The sequence below is a fragment of the Cheilinus undulatus genome, linkage group 4 (genome assembly GCF_018320785.1).
Source record: "Cheilinus undulatus linkage group 4, ASM1832078v1, whole genome shotgun sequence".
In the NCBI taxonomy this organism is placed as follows: domain Eukaryota; kingdom Metazoa; phylum Chordata; class Actinopteri; order Labriformes; family Labridae; genus Cheilinus; species Cheilinus undulatus.
In genome coordinates this window covers 50,718,453-50,742,906 of record NC_054868.1, presented here as the reverse complement: position 1 = coordinate 50,742,906, position 24,454 = coordinate 50,718,453, and the positions used below count along the sequence as shown (strand labels likewise).

The window sequence follows — 24,454 nt, the reverse complement described above, 5'->3', positions numbered from 1 at the left end:
GTATTAAGAGTCAAAATATGAGATAAGATTGGAAATCATCAGTTTTAAAGGTCAAAATAAGTTTAATTTGTAAATCCTGAGTGTGAAAGTCAACATTAAGGATTAAAAGAGTTTAAAATGTCTAAATTTGAGATAAACTCAGAAACCATGAGTTTTAAAGGTCAAAATATGAGATAAAATTAGAAATTGTGAGTTTTGAATGTCAAAATACAAGATAAAATCAGAAATCCTTAGTTTTTTTAAGGTCAAAATACGAGATAAAATTAGAAATTTTTAGTTTTTCAAGTCAAAATATGAGATAAGATTAGAAATCATGGGTTTAAAAAGTCAAGATATGAGTTAAAAATAGAAACCATGAGTTTTAAAATGTCTAAATATGAGATAAAATAACAAATCATGGGTATTCAGAGTCAAAATAAGAGATAAGATTAGAAATCATCATTTTTAAAGGTCAAAATAAGTTTAATATGTAAATCCCGAGTGTAGAATGTCAACATTTAGGATTAAAAGAGTTTAAAATGTCTAAAAATGAGATAAAATCAGAAACTATGAGTTTTTAAAGTCAAAATATGAGATAAAATTAGAAATCATGAGTTTTAAAGATCAAATTTAGTTTAATTTGAAATTCCTGAGCCTAGAATGTCAGCATTTAGGATTAAAAGAGTTTAAAATGTCTAAATACGAGATAAAATAAGAAATTAAGAGTTTTGAAGGTCAAACCAAAGATAAAATCAGAACTTTTTAGTTTTTAAAGGTCAAAATACGAGATATAATTAGAAATTTTGAGTTTTTAAAGGTCAGAAATAGGACATAAAATTTTAAATTGTGAATTAAAAAGGTCAAATTTGAGATAAAATTTTAAAGTGTGAATTAAAAAGGTCAAAATATGAAATATAATTACAAATTGTGTGTTTTGAATGTAAAATATAAGATAAAATCAGAAATCATGAGTTTTTAAAGGTCAAAATACAAGATAAAATTAGAAATTTTGAGTTTTAAGGGTCAAAATATGAGTTTGATTTGTAAATTGTGAGACTTGAATGTCAAAATTTGGGATTAAACTTAGAAGTTAGGAGTTGAAAAGGTCAAAATGTAACTTAAAATTTAGAATTGTGAATCAAAACGGTCAAAACATGAGATTAAAAGTCAAAATTATAAAATGAAAAAGTTGAAATATGAAACAAGTCAACACCATAAGTTTAAGTTGTAATTGTGAGATACAAAATTGAAAAAAATATGATGTGAAAATAATCAGGTTGTTTTACCCATGGGAAAATTAACTTTTAAAGGGAACGTACCTAATGTATGCAGGAATGTTCTAATAATGATTTCAGTATAGGTCCACCTAGAACTTTTCTGCACCAGGTTTTCTGCACTTCTTACCCTCCATATGAATGCTGTGTCTCATTGGGATCTCATAACTGTAAACAAAACAACCTTTAGAGAGGAACTTGAATAAATACAGTTGTTTGGAGGTGGAATTTGTTTTCTTATCAATGCAAAATAACGGCATCATTTGAATGATGTAACTTAGTTAATGCCTTCAGATGAATTGTCTTTTATGTATGAGATGCTTTGCATCTGGGTAAATAGTTCCATTCTGTATTATCTTTACTATATTTTTTGCATGCACCCTGCAGCCAGTAGACTGACCCACAGCTAATGAGCAGCTACAACAAAACACAAATTATGATTCATATCTACATCAGATCACACCCATTGATGATTGGTATCAGTAGCCAAAAAAAATAAATAAATAAATAAATAAGTAAATGAAAAAAAAAAAAAGAAAGAACAGGGCTCCCTAATGAATTAATAAGCACATGGACTAAGGTTTAGAAAATATAAAACTGGAAGAAAAAATGAAAATCTGTAAAATCAAAGGGGATTATTTAAAGACAACGTATGACATCTTTTAATTTCTCAAGCTCTGGTTATGATTTAATGATGAAAGGATCCCTAATTGTTCTCTTGCTTCATATGAAAGGCATGTTTAATCATTTTAATCACACACAGCAGACTGCTGGAGCAGCTGCAGACGGAGAGAGGCAGAGGAGAGAGATGTTTGGAGAGGAGAAGAAAGGAAATGAGCAAAGTGCAAACTAGATTAGAAGAGAGAATAAACAGAATGTAAATGAAAAGAAAAGGAAGGCGCACAGAGATGTTGATGGCCGTTACCATGGCTGCTAATACTGCCGACCCCCAGGGGTATTGTGGGTAATGTAGTAAACAGGCTCAGTGCTTTAAGCTGTGGCCGGTGGGAACCAAACCTGGATGTCTTCCATTAGCGAACCATTAAGTGACTCTCGTGTTCACTTCAGACAACGTCCAATGAGTGTGTTTGTGCATGCTTAGTGAGTGTGTGTGTAGGAGTGTGAGGGTTTGTGTTGGCTGTTGTTGGTCCCTGTAGTCTGCAGGAGTGTGTGTGGCTCTGGCGCGGCATGTAGATTGAATTACCCAGGAGACGAGCTCTGTGGTAAATTGTCTTTAATAAAGGAGAGAATTGCTTCTTAATTCTTTCAGCCAATAAAAGATGAGTAAATTCAGCAGCTGTTGGCAGCTGATGCACACAGTTGCACTGTTATGAGCTGACCTCTTCATCCTGTGGAGGCTGTGGCGAGTAGTTACCAAAATCATGCAGCAGTTTCACTTTTCTGATGGTGATTTTTCCCTAGAGCCGTGATACTCAACGTGTGGCTCTGGAGCCTCATGTGGCTCTGTAGTGATTATCTGTGGCTCTTTTATGTCCTACTGTTAATATTCACCCGGAAAACCTTAAAAAACAGGAAACTTTTCACAACTTTTTTTTGCCACTTTTTGCCCCTTTAAGCTATCTGTTGCCATTAAATACCACTTGTTTCCTTTATTTTCCCCCATTTTTGCCACTGCTTTCTGCCATTTTTAATAATTTTTTGGTCCCTTTTTGCCCATTTAAGCTTCCTTTTGACATTCAATACCACTTTTTTTCCTACTTTCCCCCCATTTTTGCTACTTCTTTAGCCACTTTTTCCTAATTTTTTTTGCCACTTTTATCCCATTTTTGCCCTTTTCTCCACTTTTTTGCCCCTTTTTGCCCATTTAAGCTACCTTTTGCTAATAAATACCACTTGTTTCCTCTTTTTTGCCCATTTTTGCCCACTATTTTCCGCCACTTTTATCCCTTTTTTGCCATTTTTCATAATTTTTTGGCCCCTTTTTGCCCATTTAAGCTACTTGTTGCCATTAAATAACACCTGTTCCCATTTCTTGCCACTTTTTCCCCATTTTTTGCCACGTACATCCCATATTTTGCCAATTTAAAATACCTTTGCCATTAAAATCCACTTGTTTCCTATTTTTTTTCCCATTTTGCCACTTCTTTTTGCCACTTTTCACAATGTTTTGGTCCTTGTCTGCCCATTTAAGCTTCCTTTGCCATTCGATACCACTTCTTTTCTACATTCCCCAATTTTGCTACTTCTTTTGCACTTTTTCCTATTTTTTTGCCACTTTTATCCCATCTTTGCCCTTTTCACCACTTTTTTGCCCCTTTTTGCCCATTTAAGCTACGTTTTGCCAATAAATATCACTTCTTTATTATTTTTTTGCCCATTTTTGCCACTTATTTTTGCCACTTCTCCCCATTTTTTGCCATTTTTCATAATTTTTTTGGCCCCTTTTTGCCCATTTAAGCTACCTGTTGCCATTAAATACCACTTGTTCCTATTTATTGTTGCTTTTATCCCATATCTGCCCTTTTTTTTACTACTTTCTTGCCCCTTTTTGCCCATTTCAGCTACCTTTTGCCATTAAATACCACTTGTTCCTGTTCTTTTAGCCATTTTTCCACTTATTTTTGCCATTTTTATCCCATTTTTGCCATTGTCAACAATTTTTTGGCCCCTTCTGTCCATCTAGGTTGCCCTTTTCCATTAAATTGCCATTTTTGCTACTTTTTGACCATTTTTGCCACCATTAACTTATTTTTATTGCTACTTTAAACCGTTTTTGCCACTTTTCACCAGTTAGATTGTGGCTCTCTTGAAGATATTTTCCAACCATTTGGCTCTTTGGTTGAGCTGGGTTGAGTAACACTGCCCTAGAGTCAATAAAGTATAGGTAGGCAATTCCAAGGCAGTTCAGGTAAAGCTTTTCTGCTTCCTGGGGCTGATCTACCTACCAGCCCAATGTAGAACAGTCTTAATGACAGTGATGACCCTAAACTCAACCTGACGTTTTTGGTATTCTGTGGTGATTATTTCTTTCAGGCATAGAACTTCCAGGGCTGAGTTTAAGAAGTGATTGTGTTTTTGTGAAAAGGTAAAGGCCATTCTAATGAAAGAGGTTTTCTCATTCACAATGGGAGAGAACACATTTAAATAATAAAACTAATGATGGCTGCATTCTAATTAGCTTTGTTAGAGGCTTCTGTTATGGCTCATGCTGGCTCAATGTGCCACTGAAATGGCTTCCTGGGTCATTTGAATATAAAGTAGCCATTATTACTAAACCCACCTGTGCTCTCTCTGCTTTTAATATCTCAAAGAAGGCCTACATTAAGGTTGTGTTATGAAACCATATGGCCAAAAGTTGGTAAAGGACTGTGGATCAAGTTTAGCCAGTGTTCAAGTTTGCAGCCGTGCTGTAGTGATGATCAGAGCTGGAGACATGTCTGTTAATCCATTAAAAGTTAGGACAGGTTTTAGGAGATCTCACACCTGTTACCAGGTGCATGTGTGCATCATTTTCTCTGCTGTCATAGCCCTGTCTTTATTCAGAAGTTTTACCCAGAAAATGCCCTTAAAAGTGACTTGATTGCTCATGGATGTCTAAACTTTTTCCACTGAGGGCCACATTCAGAAATATATACATAAGGATGATGGGGCTGCTTTAATATCCATAAGGGTTGGGTTAGAAAGTTTAAAAAACCAATATAATGTAGGTTAAGACATGCTTAGTGATTGAGTATGTCTAAATGGTTAGTTTAGTCAGGACCACTTTGTCAAGAAAAGCCCATGATTTGCAGCTATACGTATTTTTTTTTACTCGCATTTGTTATTTAGCACTTGTTCCTGTTATTTATGTTTGGTGGTGTGGCTGTCCTAGGATCCCCCTGGCCTCCAACAAGCCCATGTGGAAAGCATTAAGCATGCTGCTCTCCCTGTGCCAATAAGGAAAGCCTAAGGCAGGGAGAGAAGCAACAGAAACCCCAGAGCAGAGCAGAGCAGAGCAGAGCAGGCATCAATGACAACTAAAAGGCATTGACTAGGTCAGAATAAAGGAGGAGCTGGGGTGGAGGAGGGTTGCAAGAGCAGCTAGCAGAGAGAGGAGCAGAATGTAGCCAGGACAGAGCAGTTTAACCCCCCCCCCCCCCCCCCTTTTTTTTAAAATCATTTTTCACCAATTTAAGCATCCTTTTGTCAATAAAAAACACTTTTTTTTTTATTACTTCTGGCCCATGTTTGCCACTTCTATTTGCCACTTTTTCCAATTTTTGCCTTTCTCACTGTTTTTGTTTTTTTGGTTTTATTTTTTTTTTTTTTTGCCATTTTTTACCCATTTAAGCATCCTTTTGTCATTAAATACCACCTTTTTCCTACTTTTAGCCCATTTTTACCACTCTTAACTGCTTTTCTTTACTCTTTTTTTTGCCTTGTTTTTTGCCACCTTTGGACCATTTTTTGGCCACCTGTTATGCTTCTTTTTTTTTTTTTTTGTCACTTCTCACCCATCTTTTTTTCACTTTTTATCCCCATTTTTGCATATTTTCACCCCTTTTTGTTGCTTTTTGACCATTTTTGCCATCTTTAACTTATTTGTATTGCTTCTTTAAGCTGTTTTTGCCACTCTCCACCTCTTAGATTGTGGCCCTTGCAGAGGTATTTTTCAACAGTTTGGCTCTTTGGTTGAGTAACGCTGCTTTAAGGATTATCAGAGCAGTACAATCAGGTAGTGTTGGCAATAAATTCATTACTGAAACCAAATAACTGATTACCTGGTGAAGACGGATGGTTAAGAACATTTGCAGACCAAAATATCAAAGATATAAAAATGTTGAAAATATTTAAAATTAGACATAAATGTTTGAAAATATGGTTATGTTTTTTTTTTTTTTTTTTAAATCTGAATCTTCATGTGGGTCGGGGTCCACTGAATTAATCATTTTCTCTTAGGGGAGGCTCACTCTCACACACTTTGAAAACCCCTGACTTAGAAGAATGTTTATGTTTAACCAATCACAGATCAGCATTGGGTTTCCTGCAGTAAACAAGAGCAGAATATGTTATCATTATATCTGAATCGAGGTTTAAATAGATCTGCTTGTTACTCCATTAGCTCATCCAGCTGATGCAGTTGCCTCTATGTAAGGGCTGCGGTACTCAACTTCCTGGTGATAAGATTGAGGCCTGATCTTGGTGCTGTACTCTCCTCACATTTCCTGTCTCTTTTCATTTGGCCAAAGTAAAAATGGTTGCAATGGTTGCACCAGCACCTCCTCTCTTGAATATGAAATCCTCTTCTCTCCCTCATCTTTTATATTTCACTCTTCTCTCATTTTATCTCCATTCATCTGACGACTCCCTCCATCTATTGCTCTTGTCTTTTTGGCTCTATCTATCATCGTAATAGCCTGCTCATATGGGTCCCCCACATCTCTCCCCTCATCATCCCTCTCTTCCTCTCGTCCATCTTCTCCCATCCTGCACGGAGCCTGATAATCCCCTTTTCCCTCCCTCGTTTGTCTCTCTTTGTGTCTCTTTCCCTCTTCACCTACTTCTTCTTCTCTTTCATCCTTCGTTAACCCAAATGCCGTGTCCTTATTGAAATGTTTCTGGAGAAGCCACTAAGGAAAAGCATCAATCCAGCCCCAGTGCATGGAGGTGATTGATGATTTTCACATTTCACTTTTCTCACCCTGTTTCTAAGCTTTGTTACAGATAGACCAGCGCAACACTTCAGCTTCTTTATTGTCCAAAAGGAATGAAAATAGAAGTTAATGTTGCTTAATCAATGTGCAGATTACAGCTGTAAACATGGCTTAGATGCTAATGATTTATCATTGTTTGGTTTCCTCTTACCACTGAGCTGCACAAAAAACCAATTCAATAGCAAATTAAGTCCACCTAGCACATCAGCATTACAGGCCATTAGAGACATAATGAAAGTTCAGAAAACAAGCCTCTGCAAAGCACAGCTTGGAGAAAGGAACATTTGTATAATGGTAGCTATTGTTAAATGGCCACTCTGTTGGAGAAAACAGTTACAGAGTTTAATTTTTGTTGGTACCATTCATTAATCTATGAACTGTTAAACATTGTATGTAACTACGACTAACAAAAAGGTTTTTTTTTGTCATCCCAGAGTTCCGAGCCAAATAGAGCCAAAGGAGGTTACCTGAGGTGATAAGATGCAGAAAATCTTCTGTCTCCAATTTAGACACTTACAGGTGCATAATCACTCAAAAACAAATGCAATCACTGGCTTTTATTGAGCTAAGTTCAGTCTCTTAACAAAGGAAAACCTTAAGTAAAAAACCATCCATCCATCCATCCATCCATGCATCCATCCATCCATCTTCTTCCGCTTATCCGGGGTCAGGTTGGGGTGGCAGCAGGCGAAGTAAGTCAACCCAGACATTCTTCTCCCTTGCAACATTTTCCAGTTCCCAGGCCAGATGGGATATGTAATCACTCCAGTGAGTTCTGGGTCTCCTCCCTGTTGAATGTGCCTAGAAGACCTCCACAGGGAGGTGCTCAGGAAGCATCTTGATCAGTTTCCTGAATCACCTTCATGGCTTCCTTCGACTTGAAGGAGCAGCCGCTCTACTTCGAGATCTTTCTGGATGTCCAAGCTCCTCAACCTATCTCTTAGGCTGCGCCCACTGAGGAATCTCATTTCCAACACTTGAACCTGTGATCTCATTCTAACATTACCCAAAGTTTTCGGCCATAGGTGAGGTTTTTTTACCCACAACGATGAAATTGGAAGGGGGTTATGTAAAGGGTTCCGGATCTTTGTTTCTTTTTTTGTATTTGTACAAGATAACTCGAGAACGGAAAGTCGGATCTTCACCAAACTTTCAGGGAATATTGGGATAGTGACAGGGAAGAATCAATTAGATTTTGGTGATGATCCGCACACCCGTTTGGTTTTTCTCGGAATTTGAAATTTTGAACACCATAGTAATCAATGGGAGCATGAGTTCCTCGGTGGCCCTGCTTAGGCGTGGGTCTGCCGCCTCAGATGGCCATTCTAGTTCTGGTTTGCCAGCTTAGCTCCCTCTTTGCCACGACAGTACGCCTGCAAAACTGCTGATGCTGTGCAAATATGCCTGTCGATCTTGAGTAAAATACCAAACTTTTGATTTATGTTGAATCTCCATTACCTTCTTTTCAATTTAGCTAAACTCTGCTCTGTAGTATTTGTTCCTATTTCACAGCAACAGTGTTGGGTAGTGACACAAAAGTAGTACTAAACCATTATAACAGGTCATCTTTGGTACAGATTAGCTTTTTTAAACGTGTATTAAAAACAACGACATTGGGAGAAAGCTAGCTCCTGTGGCTCATATAATATACACAATTTGATCTTACATCTGTGAATGAAACATCATTTCTCAGTCTCTTGGCCCACAAGGTTTATTTGGTTAATTCTAAATCAGTGCCTCCATTAAAAGCATGCTAGTGGCAAAACAAAGTAGAAAAGCTGTTAAAGGGGCACAGCTAGCCTCTTAGCTCAGTACATGACTTGTCAAGACTCTTGTCTCACTTTATCTGGCTAGACATGCAGGAGGAGGTCTAACACCTCCCTTTTAACAATTGTATGGTTATGGTGGTAAGTCAACAGGAAGTCCATTCTTTCCCACAGGAATCTCCGTGATGTCAGGTGTACCTGCAAAACTCCTCCCCTCCGGGGCAGAAGGAAGAGGAGGATTTTTATCTGGAATGCAACGAGTATGTAAAAAAAAAAAAAAAAAAAAAAAAAAAAAAACCTTTTACAGGAGATTTCGGAGAGATCATTTGAAAGCGTGCAAACTTATGAAGCTGCTAACTAGCTAACAGGCTACAATGGCTCATATCTTTCCGATAAATCATTATGTATAAAGTTATTTTATTTTTGTTTATTAACTGAAATAAAGCATTCAAGAAATAAAGCATATTCATTAGCTTGATATAAAATGCAGATAACACACTTTGGTGTGAAATATGTTAATATTTATGTGTTGACATGAAGTGATATTGGATTGTTTTGGTAGTGTCAGATATAGTGAGAAGTTAGAGAAGTGTGATTGAATTAAAAACTGGCTCTTTAACTTAAACATTTGATTGGCTAAACAAGTTAGCTTAGCTTCAATTGTCAACATACAAAACATATACTTCTATTTTGCTTGGCCAACTTCTTCAAATATTTCTTTCCATGCAATATCAGTCCTGTTTTATCTCCAGTAAACACATATTCCAAGCAGCTTAATGATGAAAAAACAGACAATATTATCTTCGCCCCAGTGACTACAGGTAATTAAACAGCTTTTAATACATTCATAAAAAGTGCATTTCCTTACATTGGACACAATGAGGCATCATCCTTATAATTAAGGATGCACAGACATCAGTTACAGATGTGGAAAAGAGGTGTAAAGGACATTGGGTTCCCATGAGTGCAAACAACCTATTTAGTAGTCTGTAATTATTTAACATGAGTTAAAGTGTCAGTGACAGCAAGCAAACAGAGTATAGCTGGTTTTCCAAGTGTGGCTAATGTTAGCAGCGCTCACATCACTGGCTTTCACCCCTTTTAGCAGGTTAACATCAACATTCTTGTGCAGAAAGTGGCTTCTCTTTGCTTTTTTAATATACAAGTAGAACCTCACATATTGTACAACTTTTCCCCAATTGTCCACATTAACATACTGCCAAACTGCACTGTTCCAATGAGACACTATCCATGCTATATTTACAACAGCATTTCTGCTAGACTTTTTTGTCCCCAGTCAAAATGACCGGCAGTCTTTAAGAATTCTGGCCATTTTAAACAACTACCAGACATTTCCTTTAACATTATTTTGCTGCATTAACAGCAACAAAACGCATAAATCTGATATTCTGAAATGACTGCACAAAGACTTTCTCTATTTTTTCTTTGTGTAAGTGGTTTAAAGAATCAAAATGAAAGCTGCGTGCTTTTCCTTACACACGCAGTCAGTTACACACTATATGCCCATGTTAAACTCATAGACAACAACAGTTAGCTTCACATTAGCACCGTTAGCCTGTTAGCACTTTGGCCACTACCATGACTTAGAAGCTTACAACAGCCAAATACCATCCTCCACCGACAACAACGAAGCATCCGAACGCATAACAAAAATGCTTTCTTAACTGGACACTGTGTTAGAACTCTACATTTCAAACGAAAAATGAGTCTTACCGTCAGCTGCTGATATCAGTCATCATGATGATATAATTGTAACCTCTGCTAAAGCTGGAAATCCAACCATCTTGGTTTATTTGGACTTGTCCCAAAAAGACAAAAGCTCCACGGCAGATAGTCTGGTCCAGTCCTCCTCTTATTAATGGCTTATCCAAGAATACTTCTGCTAATTAGCCAGGACATCCCGAGCATTAACAACCAGCTTCATTATAAGCTCCAAGCGGTCCAAGCCGTTCTGCACAATGTGATTCTGTGTTGACTACAATCCAACTTTATCTGAGGATTGGTCATAGGTAGTTTATCGAAGTCCACTACAACTCTGCCTGGCATAAGCCTCTCTCTCTCTCCGTCTGGTGCTGCATCAGTGTTTACAACGCTCAGCTATACAGTTCCCTTTGTTTCAGCCTCTTTATTACTCACAGCAATGACATACTCAAAATCCCTCCATACTGCTGATGATATTAAGCCTTTGGTTAACCAGGAAAACCTCAGATTAAAATTCCACTTTATGAGAAAGCTCTGGTCAAACTTTCCCTGCATAGTCTGCAGCAGTACTGAGCACGCTCAGAGAGATAGACTTGCTTTGATGTCATCAAGCATACATAATTAGCCATTTGCTTTCTGTTTGAGGAGATAAACAACCCCAGCACTGCAGGACAGGAGATGTAGTAAGATTAGGCAACTTTTAGTTTATATTCACGCATTCTCACAACATATCTTCTAGGTTACACAAAATATAATATGCAAGTATTCAGTTTTTACTTATCTGGTCATTTGCATGTTTTCTGCCGGACATTTTGACCGGTTATATTTTTATCTGCCGGACTTCTGCCCTTTATTGGCCAATGACCAGCAAATGCCAGCTAACGGAAACTCAGATTTACAATGATCTTTACTGACATCTATACATGATGGCAGCATGGCAGTGTCCATGAACTGGACCTACAGTGGACTTTAGTGGCAGGCAGTTGTGTCAGAGTTTAGACGGTGTTTGGACAGGAACATGGCCCGAATTGATAAAAAAAAAAAAAAAAAAACATTAGACCATCTAGGGATTCAAATTTAATCATTTAGCTGGCTAATTAAGCACTTTTCTGGTTGTTTCGTTCACCATACAAAGAGTGTCCTCAACTCGACAGGTACATGAATAATCTTCTCTCTACTCCTTTACGTATACTCAGTTAAAGAATGTTCTGTTTAATGTATGCTCCAAATATGAAACATTAACCCATGTTACTTTGTGACCAAGATAATTCATTTTTGAAAACACTTCTGCTCAGTGGAACTAATCCTCATAAAGTCCAAAGTAACAAGAAGCCAGCAGTGATTATTGTCATGGAAAAGGACAGCCACTGAGCAGCGCTCTGGCAGTCAAAGTGACAGGTTCGGGTGATGAATGTCAAAATTAGGGCATCTCATGGTGGCTGAAATTACTTTTAAGGAATTTAAATAGCCCTGTGAACTTCATCTCGCCCTGGACTCGTTACCTGACACAGGATGAAACTATTTTTACAGCTAGACAGAGATGAAATGTGACCTCCCTGTAAGGACATTCTTCGGAAATCTCATCTTTCACTTTTTTATTTCTGCACAGATGTCTGCTGCTGTTTGAAATGCAGACCACAAATCAAACAGCACCTGTAAACCACCGGGCTGGCTCTTAGCAAGCATTAGGCACATGAGTGGATAACACAATCACAGCCAAGACAAGGGGGCATCTGGGCTGAATTAGGCAGTTTAGTCATGTGTGGTGTTTGAGACACAATGGTGCTGTTTCCATTTAGGCAGAGTACTCTAAAAGGAGAAGCAATTTTGGGGTTTATTAACAATAAGATAAAAATTGCATGTGTTGTTTTCAGTCCTTTCAGTGCAGGGATTTCATTGACCAAACATAACTGTTCCTCATGTCCATGCCATTGGATATATTGCACATCCATATGGGCACACGGCGGTGTTTTTGAAGGGCAGAACTTAAAAACAAAAAAATAAAGGAAACAATTCCTGGAGGGTGACTGGATTAATGTTCAGTCTGACACATTCAATATGGGCCCTATGTGAGCAATGAAATATATGTAGTACAATGGCACCTGTGGGATGGGGGGATCTTAGGGGGGTGAGGCTTTGTCTGCTTTAATGTTATCATAATTCCATTAACTCCTATAAAAAAATGATGACACTTTAAAGTGTCTTTAGGCGTGGTATGTTGGAGGTTTATCAGTGAAGTAAAGGTAACACCTACACCCTTACGAACATAATAAAGATCAAAGTGCAATAATTGTTTACTATCAGTGGAGCCAGTTGATAAATCAAATTCTTCCTAAAATGAGTCAGGATGAGAGTAAAACCATCTTTTCCACTAAGAAAGCTGTTTTCCAGTTTATAAGTGATAAATCTGCTGATTTAAAGGCACCCCCTCTCATCTCTTCACCAGATACCGCTGCTAAATTGATACTTTTTGGTGCCGTGTGTTGAAGGTTGGTGGGAGTATTAAAGCTGTCTTGCTGTCATAAATGATTCACAGGAGTGTCTTTAAAAGATTCCAGTAGAACATGGGATAAGAAAAGGGGTGAACATGCCTTTTATTTGGGGTGACAGGGAGTTGCATTGGGGTGGCAGAGAGGATCAAAATGAAGTATCGATACCTGTGTTGTAATTTGGTCTGGTAGGTATCGGTTGTGTTGGTAGCAGTACCATGTTGGTACCAGATTTCAATACTCATGCCTACTGTTTACAGACTTGGAGTAGAAGTAAACCATGCCCTTAGCTACTGCCTCTTTATCCTTAAAAGATAATGACTGGTCAGGTTATTCGCTGGCTGGTAACAAGCATTCAAACTAGGCCTGTTAATATAAACGCATTAATGCTCGTGAGTAATCTGGAAAGTTTAACACGTTAAAAAAGTAATAGCGCATTTTAATCATATGACTAAGTTTGACCACGACTTCCTCCCGTAGTCCTCCTGCGTGAATGCTTACGTCCCTGGGGTGAAAAGGTTAAAGGTGGGTCAAACGCAGCCAGCAGTGATTAGTGAGGAGACAGACCCAGGTCTGCTTCAAGGCAAATTTCGGTTTAAAAAGCCGTCTAATGGAAGACTGGATGAAACAAAAGTTGTGTGTACGGTGATACACTGTCTTTTCTCTGAAGTACAACGAGTCTGAAGTACCACCTCCAGGCAAAATTTTCTAATGTTAGCAAAGACGCTAACAACAACAGGGGATCGAGCCATAAGGCCAAGCTACACCAGCGCAGTCCAGCAGACCTGGATTCGTCCCCAAAATAACAACATCTAAGCTAACTAATGCGATCGCTATTGGGTCGCCAGAGACTGCAGACCATCGACATCCCTGACGACAAGGGGCTTCAAGACATCAGCCGGGTTGCCTCGGATGACCCGTACCACAGAACACCTATGAGAACTACTGTCACAAGAATCCGTGAACTGTATGACAGCTACAAAGGCAACTAAAGTGGAGCAGCACCTGATGTGTTTGTCTTCTGGGCTCGTTTGCACACTATAAATATTATTGCTCAGTGAATTAAAACACTCTGATTTACAAACCACAAATAAGTTTCAAAACTCTAGTTTGTTTAATATTTCTTCATTTAAACACCATACTTGTACTAATTTATCTCAAATAAAAAGGCAAGTAAATTGTAGTATTTAAAATTTTATTTATAGATAATAATTATAAAAACAATAATAATAAAAATACATTCTTTAGTGAAAAGTGCTGTTAAAGTGCTGTACATTAAGTTAAAATAATGAAAATTAACACTTGATAATAAGAATGTTTAAAAATCTAAAAAATACTGGCGCGCCTGTAGTCGAGTGGTTAAGGCCTGTCGCACTATTTTCCTGCATGTCTCTCCCCACTCTCTCCCCTGTTTCCGACTCTATCCACAGTCCTATCAAAATAAAGGCAAAAAGGCCAAAAATAAATCTAAAAAAAATCTAAAAATTACTAAAACTAAAGAAATGTTGTGATTGATCACAGAATAGTGATGTGATTAGCTTGATTAATTTTTATAATTAATTGACAGCACAAATTCAAACACATCCATACACATTTACATATCACAGAGACAGCAGTGGGATAAAATTAGGGTAGATTTTTTTGTCCAAGGACAACTGACATGTGACTGTGGCAGCTAGGGACTGAACCCCATTCCTGTTGGGTTGGAAAGTTCTCCCAGGGAATAACAAAGGAAGAATATGGAATTTGGGATTTAAAATCAATTCTACTACTGATGCCCAATAAAGTAATATTCAAAGTTGCAAGGTAGTGTAGGGGTTACGGCCGAAACCTCACAGTAGGGAGGGTTTAGGGAGCTGATTTGTTCCCTCCTGCAAGTGTGGGTTCCCTCCAGGTACCCTGGTTTCCTCCCACAATCCAAAGATATGCTTGTTAAATGAACTGTTAACTCTAAATTGGTGGTAGGTGAAATTTTGAGTGTGCATATTTGCATGTCAACTCTACAATTGGTCTAAGGTTTCTAAAACACCTAAAAACAACTCTTATGTACTCTGTCAGTTGTGTGACCCCGAATGGGAAAAGTGGTACAGCTAATGGATGTACCATTTATCTATCACCTTTTAGAACATAAATCTAAACATCGCCTATAAACACTATTGACGATTCGGTTTCTAGAAAGGGGTCTAATCATGTATGATTTTTTGTATTTAAAAGAAAGTTTGTGTTTTCACCAATCAGACTGTATAAACTTTAATAAGTACTATATTACAGCGGTAGGAAACCAGCATGGTTCTAATCATGGAGAGCCATGTCCAAACCCCTGCTGCAGATTAAAATTATACCTTTTTGCCATTCTTATTCAACATGTTCTTTGTTGAAGTATTTCTGGCTCTGTGACTCATTTCAGCACCCTGGACAGCGATTAAGCCACCAGTCTATGGCTGCTCTTGTGTGGAGCTATCCATGGTGCTGAATGAGTGCCACAGTGAGCCCTACATGAATAAACATCCATTATAGTTATTTCACTTCAGTACAGATTGAACAGTGCTCTTATGAGCTGTAGATGCAAACACTGATCAGTATGTTTGTGTTGATTCTAACTCTTTGACTACATCGATAAAAGCATAGTTCAGTTTGCTCCTTTTTTGCAACTGAGCCGCACCATGGCTCTTGTTTTTAATTATGACTCATTTTGAGGTGACTTACTTGGAACTCTGTTAATAGCTTTGAGAGGCCGCAGTACTCTCACTGTTCTGATGGCAGTGAAGTTGATGTTTTGCAGGTCCAGTGAGTATTCAATCATCCTGGAAATACACAAAAACACAGAAAAGCTTGTTAATAGAAGGATAATACCCAAATACAGAGAGTTAAAAAGTTGTAAGAGAGAATTTTAACAAAGAAAAACCAAGCTATTTTCTAACCATAGTGTCTCCTCTGGACTTTTTTTTCTTAATAAAGGTTATAAAACACCAACCATGTGGTGCACAGTCAAGCCATCAACATCTGTTTCTGGGCTTTAAGAATATGTGTGCTTCAGTAATGTCATTTGACATTTAAAACAAGTTATGTGACTATAGAGTAGAAGGTGACTACCAAACTAACTAAATAACTAAAACTAAAATGTAAAAATCTTCAAGTGAACTGAAACTAAATAAAAACTAAGCTTTCAAATAAAAACTCAAACTAAAACTGAATTCTGTGCTTACAAATAAAGCTCAAATAAAATACAATTAAAGACAAAATGTCCTTAGTTTTAGTCTTTGAGAGCAGTGTACTGATTGACATGTATGCCCGGGCCTGGAGGAAGTAAAATCCCCTGATTTGACTGGAGAAGAATACACACAATGGTAATCTTTGGTCTTAAGTTGTATACAAACATCAAAATTAAATAAATGAAATGAAAAGTGAAGGGCACTTTTGGGTCTCGAACCTGACAGGTATCTGATATTGCTGGAAAAACTACAAATAACACAAAAACCAATAAAAAATAAACTAAAATAAAGCATTTTTGCTAAATAAAGGCTGAACTAAACAGAAGCCTAGCAGGAAAAACAATTTAAAACTTCTGAAATGTAAAACAAAGGGTACAAATGAAACCCAAAACTATTAGAACTCAAATATTTTCAAGTATCAAACACAGTAACTATAAATGACTAAGGTTATTTTGCACAAACTTTTGCCATTTCTTTGAGACTGACAGGTTAAAAAAACTATCATTCTGTGACAAAAAGTCTTCAAAATATTCACATCTTTAGAAAAAAAAAGTCCTTGTGCTTTTGGAAATTGAAGTCATTATTTAAACTGGTTCCCTTGCAGAGACTCTGAGGGACACATCACAGCCTCTCTCTGTCTCATTCTCTCTATTAAGAGTCATTTAGGCTCTCTTCTTGAGTTTCTAAGTCTGCACATGTGCTGTTTAGCAAAGACGATTAAACAGCCTGCCATTGGTTGTCACAGCCCAGTCACAAAGCATTCTGAGATACAAACAGACAATGTGGCAGTGGGCTAACCCCACTAGCTGCTGGGGCTATTGAAAAATAGAGTATAAATGGACAAAAAGATGTTTAATATCGGAGTTACTGGTGTGGATTTAATCTTTAAAGAACCCCAGAAAGTTGGCTAAGTTCCACGCCTGCTAGAAAATGTTCTTTAGGAGCTATGAAGGCATTGATAGCATCATTAGAGCAGCAAAGCAGATGGCTTTCAGAGGACAGACAGGTAAGTAGCAGTGATTTATGATTCAGAACTTTTTAAACTTTGAATAAAGTGTCCCTTCTTGTCATATATGACAACACTACCCTCAGGGGGTTAATAGGACTGCAGAGGGGCTACAACTGTGAGAGAAAGAGAGTGGGAAATGTCATAGAGGAAAGGAGCCACAGGCCAGATGTGAACCCAGGCAGCCTGGGTTCACCCATGTGCATCTTTGCCTTCATTCTTTCACTGAAGTCAGCTCTATCAAACAATCGCTTCAATTGCATATGAAAAAGTATGTTAAATCACAGAGCTTTACAGGATTGAACTTTTCAGTTGATATGACCTAATGAAATGATTCCCCAGTGTGTTTTCTTGTTAAAAAGCCTTTCTCTGTTTTCAAAAAGGAACACAATCCTTGATGTGTTTGCAGCTGAGCATGAATATCCATGTGTGTAGGTGTATTTTGTTTATGAGAGCACTTTCACTGAAACACAGTCGCTCTACTGTTTTGACGTAGGCAGATAAAGACGGAAAAGTAAAAAGTCGAGTAGTACAGTACACCACCGGCATCCTTGAAACTGGATATATCTCTCCACTCTTGTAGTGAAGGCATCAAAGTGTGTCAGTTTGCGGGTGTGCACAAGAATGAGAAGCTTCAGATTAAACCTACAACCAAACAAGATTAAAACATGGCTGGTGAGGGAGCGGGGGTTGGAGGTGGAGGAAGAAAACAAGCTTAAAGTTAAACTCAGAGTGGAATAATACAGATAGAGAGAAGAAACAAAGAGGGAGTAAGCTGCTACCTGACTTATCGTTACAAGAAAAAACATTTTATTCATTCATTCATTTGTTTAATTCATTCAATTATCACAGGTGTCTGAGATTGATTTCAGTGATCCAAAGAGCCCTGAAACACAATACCATCCATGAGTTTCATTAAAAAACAAAAAAATGAATGTTTATGACACCAAAATCAAATTTGCTTAATAATGTGTGTAATTGGCTGATTAGATTTTGGTAGGGGGTCCCATGTTTCTGGTTCATTTATCATGGGGGTTTGTGGGCTTAAAAGTTTGAGAACTCCCAGCCTAGGACGGACCCAAACTCCCAATCCATTCCTGGTCACTGGTGATATAACCATGTATGTGATCTATGTGTTTGTTGGCAAAGACATTTGTATTGTTTGCCTGGCTGAAGGGAAAGTACACAATTAAGGGAAGTAAAGACGGACAAATAATAAAAGGACAGGAGATGAGGACCAAACAGATCAGAAACCAACGCGAGTAAAAGCAAGGAGGGATGATTAAGTGCAATATAACGATGGCAATATAGTGAGATTGAAAGAGGGAGACGGGAAGCCTGAGGGTTTTATCAAGTGTTGAAGATAATTACAACGCTAGGAAGAGTGAAACAGAGAGACGAGGGTAATATGCATACACCTGCCTGAGCAAAGGAAAGAGTCTCTCAGGCTGAAAGAGGAGGAAGAAGGAGTTGTCAAGATGGGGAAGAGAAGAACAAGAAACTGAGTCAAGTCTCGCTTATTTCACACCAATATACTCCGAGATATTCAAGTGCTTCATAATAACAAGCTCATTTCAATGAGAGGTTAGAGTCTATGAGGTAATTTTTCAAGAGTCTAAGAAGCCCAAGCCAATTATTCGCTTTCAACAATTCGACCCTTTGACCTGCACACCTTGAGAGGAGAAAATCTGACAGTAAAATAACAGCATAAAGACAGAAACAGAAATTTCTTGGTGGTCCACGGGGAGTTTCAGAGTTTGAGATGAAATCCTGTGTGGTGTCAAAGTTTGAAAACATGAACCAGTTATGTAAGGATGTAACTCAGAAGGTAGAAAAAAATTCAGGGCATGTTGAAGTTCTGCCAAGACTGGAGGAAATAGAGCTACTGCCAACTTCAATTAAATGTCAAGAGCACATGTGCCTAGAGATGTACCTCAAGCATACTGTAGCCGTGCCCTCAGGTGCACCTGTGTAAGTTGGTAGAAAGTTTCTGAGTTGAACCCACTGCCGCTAAGCTCAAAGGTCTCCATAACAAAGCATGTTGCTTTATCCTCTGTAACCAAACCTCAGTCCAGTGAGCAAACCTCAGAAACATGCTTCAGAGCATCCATAAGGTGCAGATCTACCTCAGCGAACCGTGAAATATGAATATCTCCTCCCGCCTCTGTATCGCAGTAACCTTGGTGGCTACAGGAGCCCGCTGAGCCGTGGTTTTGTCACAGCTCCACCACAAATCAGACAAAAACACGCCAGTGAAACACACCAAGCATGAAAACTGAGGTCGATGTTTGCGGTGTGCCTCGACAGAGCTCTATCTGTGTAAGATCACAGAGGTTGGTTCTTCAGTGAGTGACTGTGATCTAATTTGACAGGCAATTTTCTTTGGTGGAGCAGAGAACAGGGCGTACACATCCTCCAATTCCACTAAAATAGGAGAAAATAAGTACAGTTTATATGGGAGGGGACAGGATGGAAAGAAAGTTTAAACAGTTATGGAGGACAGCGTGAGGTCAGTAAATATTTAATAAAAAAAAATCAGAGTTACTGCACAAAGGTAAAGTTAGGTGAATACTGCAAACTCAAGTGATGACTCCCAGTCAAAAATGATGTCTTCAACAGAAGAAGAATTGGCCTATCACTAAGCACCGCCCTCAAATCCCTTGAACAAATCAACCAATCACCTCGAATCAACCAAATCAACCTTGAATCAACCAAAGAGCCAAATTGTTAAAAATTACCTTTGCAAGAGCCACGATCTAAGTGATGAAAAGTTGCAAAAATGGGTAAACTTGGCAATACAGACAAGTTAAAGTGGTAAAATGTTCAAAAAGCGGCAATAAAGTGTCAAAAAATGGGTAAAAGTTGGCAAAAATGGAAAAAAAAAAGAATTCTATGGCAAAAGGCAGATTAAATGTGCAAGAAGGGGCAAAAAAATAGCAAAAAGGGGAAAAATTTCGAAAATAGCAAAAAGCAAGATAAGCAAGGCAAAAACAGGTGAAAATGGCAAAAAAATGATAAAAACTTAGTCAAAAATGTGGCAAAAAATGATTGGACAAAAAAATTGACGATAGTGACAAAATGGTCAATCACTAGAGAAAAACTGGCAAAATTGATTAAAAAACGAGTCATAGGTGGCAAAAATGGTCAAAAAAATGTAAAAATGTGGCAAAAAAATTAGTGAAAATAGACTAAAATGGACAAAAACATGGAAAAAAAATTGGAAAAAGTAGCATTCGAAGGAAAAAGGCAGCTTAAATGGGTGAGAAGGGGCAAAACATGGAAAAAAAAACTGGATAGAATTGCAAATAGCAAAAAAGCAGAACAAAAAAGAAAATAAACTGGTGAAAAGGGGCAAAAGAAGTCACAAAATTGGGCTTAAAAATCTTTTAGAATAGATTTAAAATGGCAAAAACGGTAAAAATTCAAATAAGGTCAATGGAAATATACAAACAAAAAATAAAGGTTGATAATTTAAGCCAAGTGTACAAGAGTGGGAAACAACCTGAACAATGTTACCTGCAATGTATAATTTCTGAGGTTAAAATTGACCTTTTTAAAGCTTTTCTGGGGGAAAAATATTTCAAATAAAGACATAAAAGAGCCCAGAATCACCACAAAAGAGCCACATGTGTTTTAAGAGCCACACATTGAGTATCACTGCACTAGGGCATTCAGCTGGCAGACCTCAGTTGGAAAGCAAGACAAAATTACATTTTTCTGCAGTGTCATTGAAGTTTACCCAGTTATAACTTGTAAATATGGTCAAACAATTGCCAAGAGAGCTTTGATATAGTAGCCGTGCTGGGCGCTGCTTCAGCTCAGTTGGTAGAGCAGACTCTCTGATGCAAAGGCTGGAGCAGTGCTACTCAACACGTGGCTCCTGAGCCACATGTGGCTCTTTTGTGAGGACTTATGGCACTTCTAATTATCCATTACAAGCTACATTTATCAGTTTGTTTACCACTCTTGAGCAGCTGGCTTTAACTGTCAACCTTTATTTTTTTTGACTGTATATTTCCATTTCCCTAATTTTCAACCCCCCCCCCCCACACACACACACACTTTTACCTTTCTTAAGTCATTTCTCTGCTTTTAACCCCATTTTTGCCACATCTTTTTCCACTTTTGGCCTTTTGTTTTCACTAGTTCTTGCCTCTTTTACCCTGTTTTTGCTATTTGCCATTTTTCAACTTTTTGCCCATTTTTGCCACCTGTGATTCTTTTTTCTTGTTATCCATTTTTGCCACTTTTTCTCCCCATTCTGCCTCTTTTCACCCATTTTTTGCCACTTCTTTGCCACTTTTTGACCATTTTTGCCACCTGTAATTCTTTTTTCTTGTTATCCATTTTTGCCACTTTTTCTCCCCATTTTGCCTCTTTTCACCCATTTTTGCCACTTTTTTGCCACTTTTTGACCATTTTTGCCACTTTTTTTGCCACTTTTTGACCATTTTTGCCACTTTTTGACCATTTTTGCCACTATAACTTATTTTTATTGCCACTTTTCACCACTTACATTGTGGCTCTTTTAAAGGTATTTTTCAACAATTTGGCTCTTTGTTTGAGCAGGGTTGAGTAACACTGGGCTGGAGTCTTTAATGCACTGGTCTGTTTGGTACATGTCTTCCCCTATTCTCTCTATTTCCTGTCTCTCTTCAGCTCTCCTATCCAAATAAAGGCAACAGTGGCTGTGCTACTTTGCTGATTGTATATCTAGGTAAAGCAGAACAGAGCTAATATTCATACAGACCAAAGCAAAGCAAGGGCAGGTGCAGTGTGTTTGGGAGTTGCAGAATGTTGCAGTGGACTTTAATCACTGGGAAAATCTACCAATTCTTAGATGAACAGGACATGTATTTCACATTGAATCATACCATACAGAAAGACATGGATGTTCAAGATTGGTGTCAAAGACACCATCTCATTTACTTGAGGGTTGGTGTGGTGCTCAGGGCATTGATAGAGCAGCAGCTGCAGAAAAAAAAAACACTGACAAGATGTTCCCAGCTCTTAGTTGTCCACAGTGGACACCAAGGCTGCCCATAAGGGAGTAAAAAGGGGAAGGCTTTATGGGCCCAATCAAATGGGGGGCCCATGTAGGTCAGCAAAACCATGGTCCATTGTAAAGTCAATCTGTGATAACCATACTTAATATTTAACCTACAATAACCACTCATATCACAACAACATTTTGGAATTTTTTTAATGTATGCTGTAGTAAAGCATTTTTCAAAATCTAAATACCTTTTATTAAAAAGCACAGCTGCCTTTCTGGTAGTGAACCAATGTGGATGGACACATTGAACTAAACCATTTGGAAAGTGCCAGAAAATAAAGTAGGAGGAACTGGGACAACTACAATAGAAAAACAATGTATAATGGCAAAAATGTGTGGAAAAAAGGAGCATACAAGAGTCAAAAATTGGTTACGAAAATTGGCAAAAAAAAGTGGAAAATGGTGAAAGGCAGTTAAAAAAGTTACAATAAAAAGATTTAAATTGGAAACAATGGCGAAAATTGGTAAGAAAGTTAAAAATGTGTGGAAAAAAATGGTGGAAAGAGATTTGAAGTAGCAAAAATTGGATAAATATGACAAAAATGGGTTACAAAAATTGGCAAAAATTGGTGGAAAATGGTGAAAGGCAGTTAAAAAGTGGCAAAAAATGAATTCAATTGGAAACAGTGGCAGAAATTGGTAAGAAAGTTGAAAACTTTGGGGGAAAAAATGGCAAAGAAAGTGGTAAAATGGCTAAAGAAAGTGGTAAAAATGAGTAAAAAATGAGAAAAAGTGAGATTAATTTGGAAGAAAATCTGCTAAATGTGGGGGAAGAAATTGCAAAAATGAGTGGACACAGTGGTGAAAAGGGGTTAAAAAGTGGTTCTGATAAATAATTTCTACATCAGAACCCAGTTAAAGCTTCATTAACTTTTCAGCTCTAAAAACAGCTACTGTTAGCCAGGAGGCTAGCACCAATGCTACCTATCCAGCACACATGCATTGACATCTCTGTTAAATCACAGCTGGGGAGGGTCCAGTCAGGGGTCTATCCAGCTCTCTGGGAAGGCCTGGTGGACACTTTTCTCTCTCTCTGAATACTCCAAACAAACTCTGATGACTGGATTTGATAGTTTTATATAAACATGTTCCTCTGCCCTACTGTAGCATCTCGGCTGCATGCTCTGATATTAAGGATTACAGCGCTGATCTTATCTGGGGCTTAATTGTCTCACACACTCATCCAAACAAGCCATTGCTTTAGGACACAAACAGGCTCTTAAAAACACAAAGTCAGAGTAATTTAAGAGTCTGTCTGTGTTTGAGCCGGGACGGCCCTCCAATCAAACAACGTCATAAATATTTGAAGGACAGAACTAGATCAATTTTGTTCCTGAGAGGCTTCAGAAGAAGGGAAAGTGGATTTTTAAGCACTTCTTAAACATCGTCTGTCTTTCTTCTTTTTAGGTTTTCCCTCTGGTGTGTCTCTTCTGTCGAGGGAGCTTCATTTACTTTATCTCCAGGAAGCTTTTTCCACTGTTGGCATTATGAATTATCTCTCAGGAGTTATCAGAGTGGAACAGTGGGGGAGGTTTTCTCCAGGGCTGCCCTGCTGGTTGGAGAAGGAAAGTTTGAATATTGGAGATAATTGGTGGCAGAGCAGGCATTGAAACACCACACAGGATTCATGAACACCTCTCTGTTGAGGGGAAAATTCCACATTGGAAGCTAAAAAGGGATTAATTTATACTTCATATATTTTTTTTATATATTGAAAACAAGACGGTAAAGTCTGCCTGCCTTTCTTTTGGTCTCTGACTCCTCTCCGCCCTCTATCTTCACACCTCTTTCTCCTAATCAGTCCAACTGTTGCCTGGGGAACATTTAACCATAATGTCTCACTCTACTTCTTTATTTTAAGCCATCTTTTCCCAAAATGTTGTGAAATTGTGTGCCAGACTTTCATGTACAACTGAAGCAATGAGGGATATTGTTTGGCACAGGAATATGGACTCTAGCCTGCAGAGAGACACTGCTTCAGTTAGCAGATCAGATCATGTATGGGAGCATTTACTGGTTTGGCACTTAGCCTCCTGGGGGCCATTGTCCAGGCCTGTGCCAGTCCAGGTATCCTCCCATCTACTCACTCCCACAGGGCCGCCCTCGGCTGCCCTCGGCATCTGGACCAGCCTTGGTCCTGGCCCTTCATCAGGTCCTGGAGAGCACACCAGGTACCTGTATCAGGCAGCTGACCCTTCCCATCCTTACCTTTCTGAGCATGTCAGCATTAGACACATGATCTTGCCAACAATACCCAAAAATATGCCAAAGAGAAGCTGTCACAAAGGAGTCCAGC

General features: G+C 38.2%; 1 protein-coding gene across 1 annotated transcript in view; it reads right to left on the bottom strand.

The window, feature by feature from the left end:
• LOC121507795 (voltage-dependent T-type calcium channel subunit alpha-1I-like) overlaps positions 1–24,454 on the bottom strand; it is a 317,733-nt gene that overhangs the window by 198,149 nt on the left and 95,130 nt on the right. Inside the window, exon 4 of the mRNA XM_041784135.1 lies at positions 15,591–15,688. Coding sequence (XP_041640069.1) covers positions 15,591–15,688 — 98 coding nt within the window. The remainder of the gene's footprint in view (positions 1–15,590; positions 15,689–24,454) is intronic.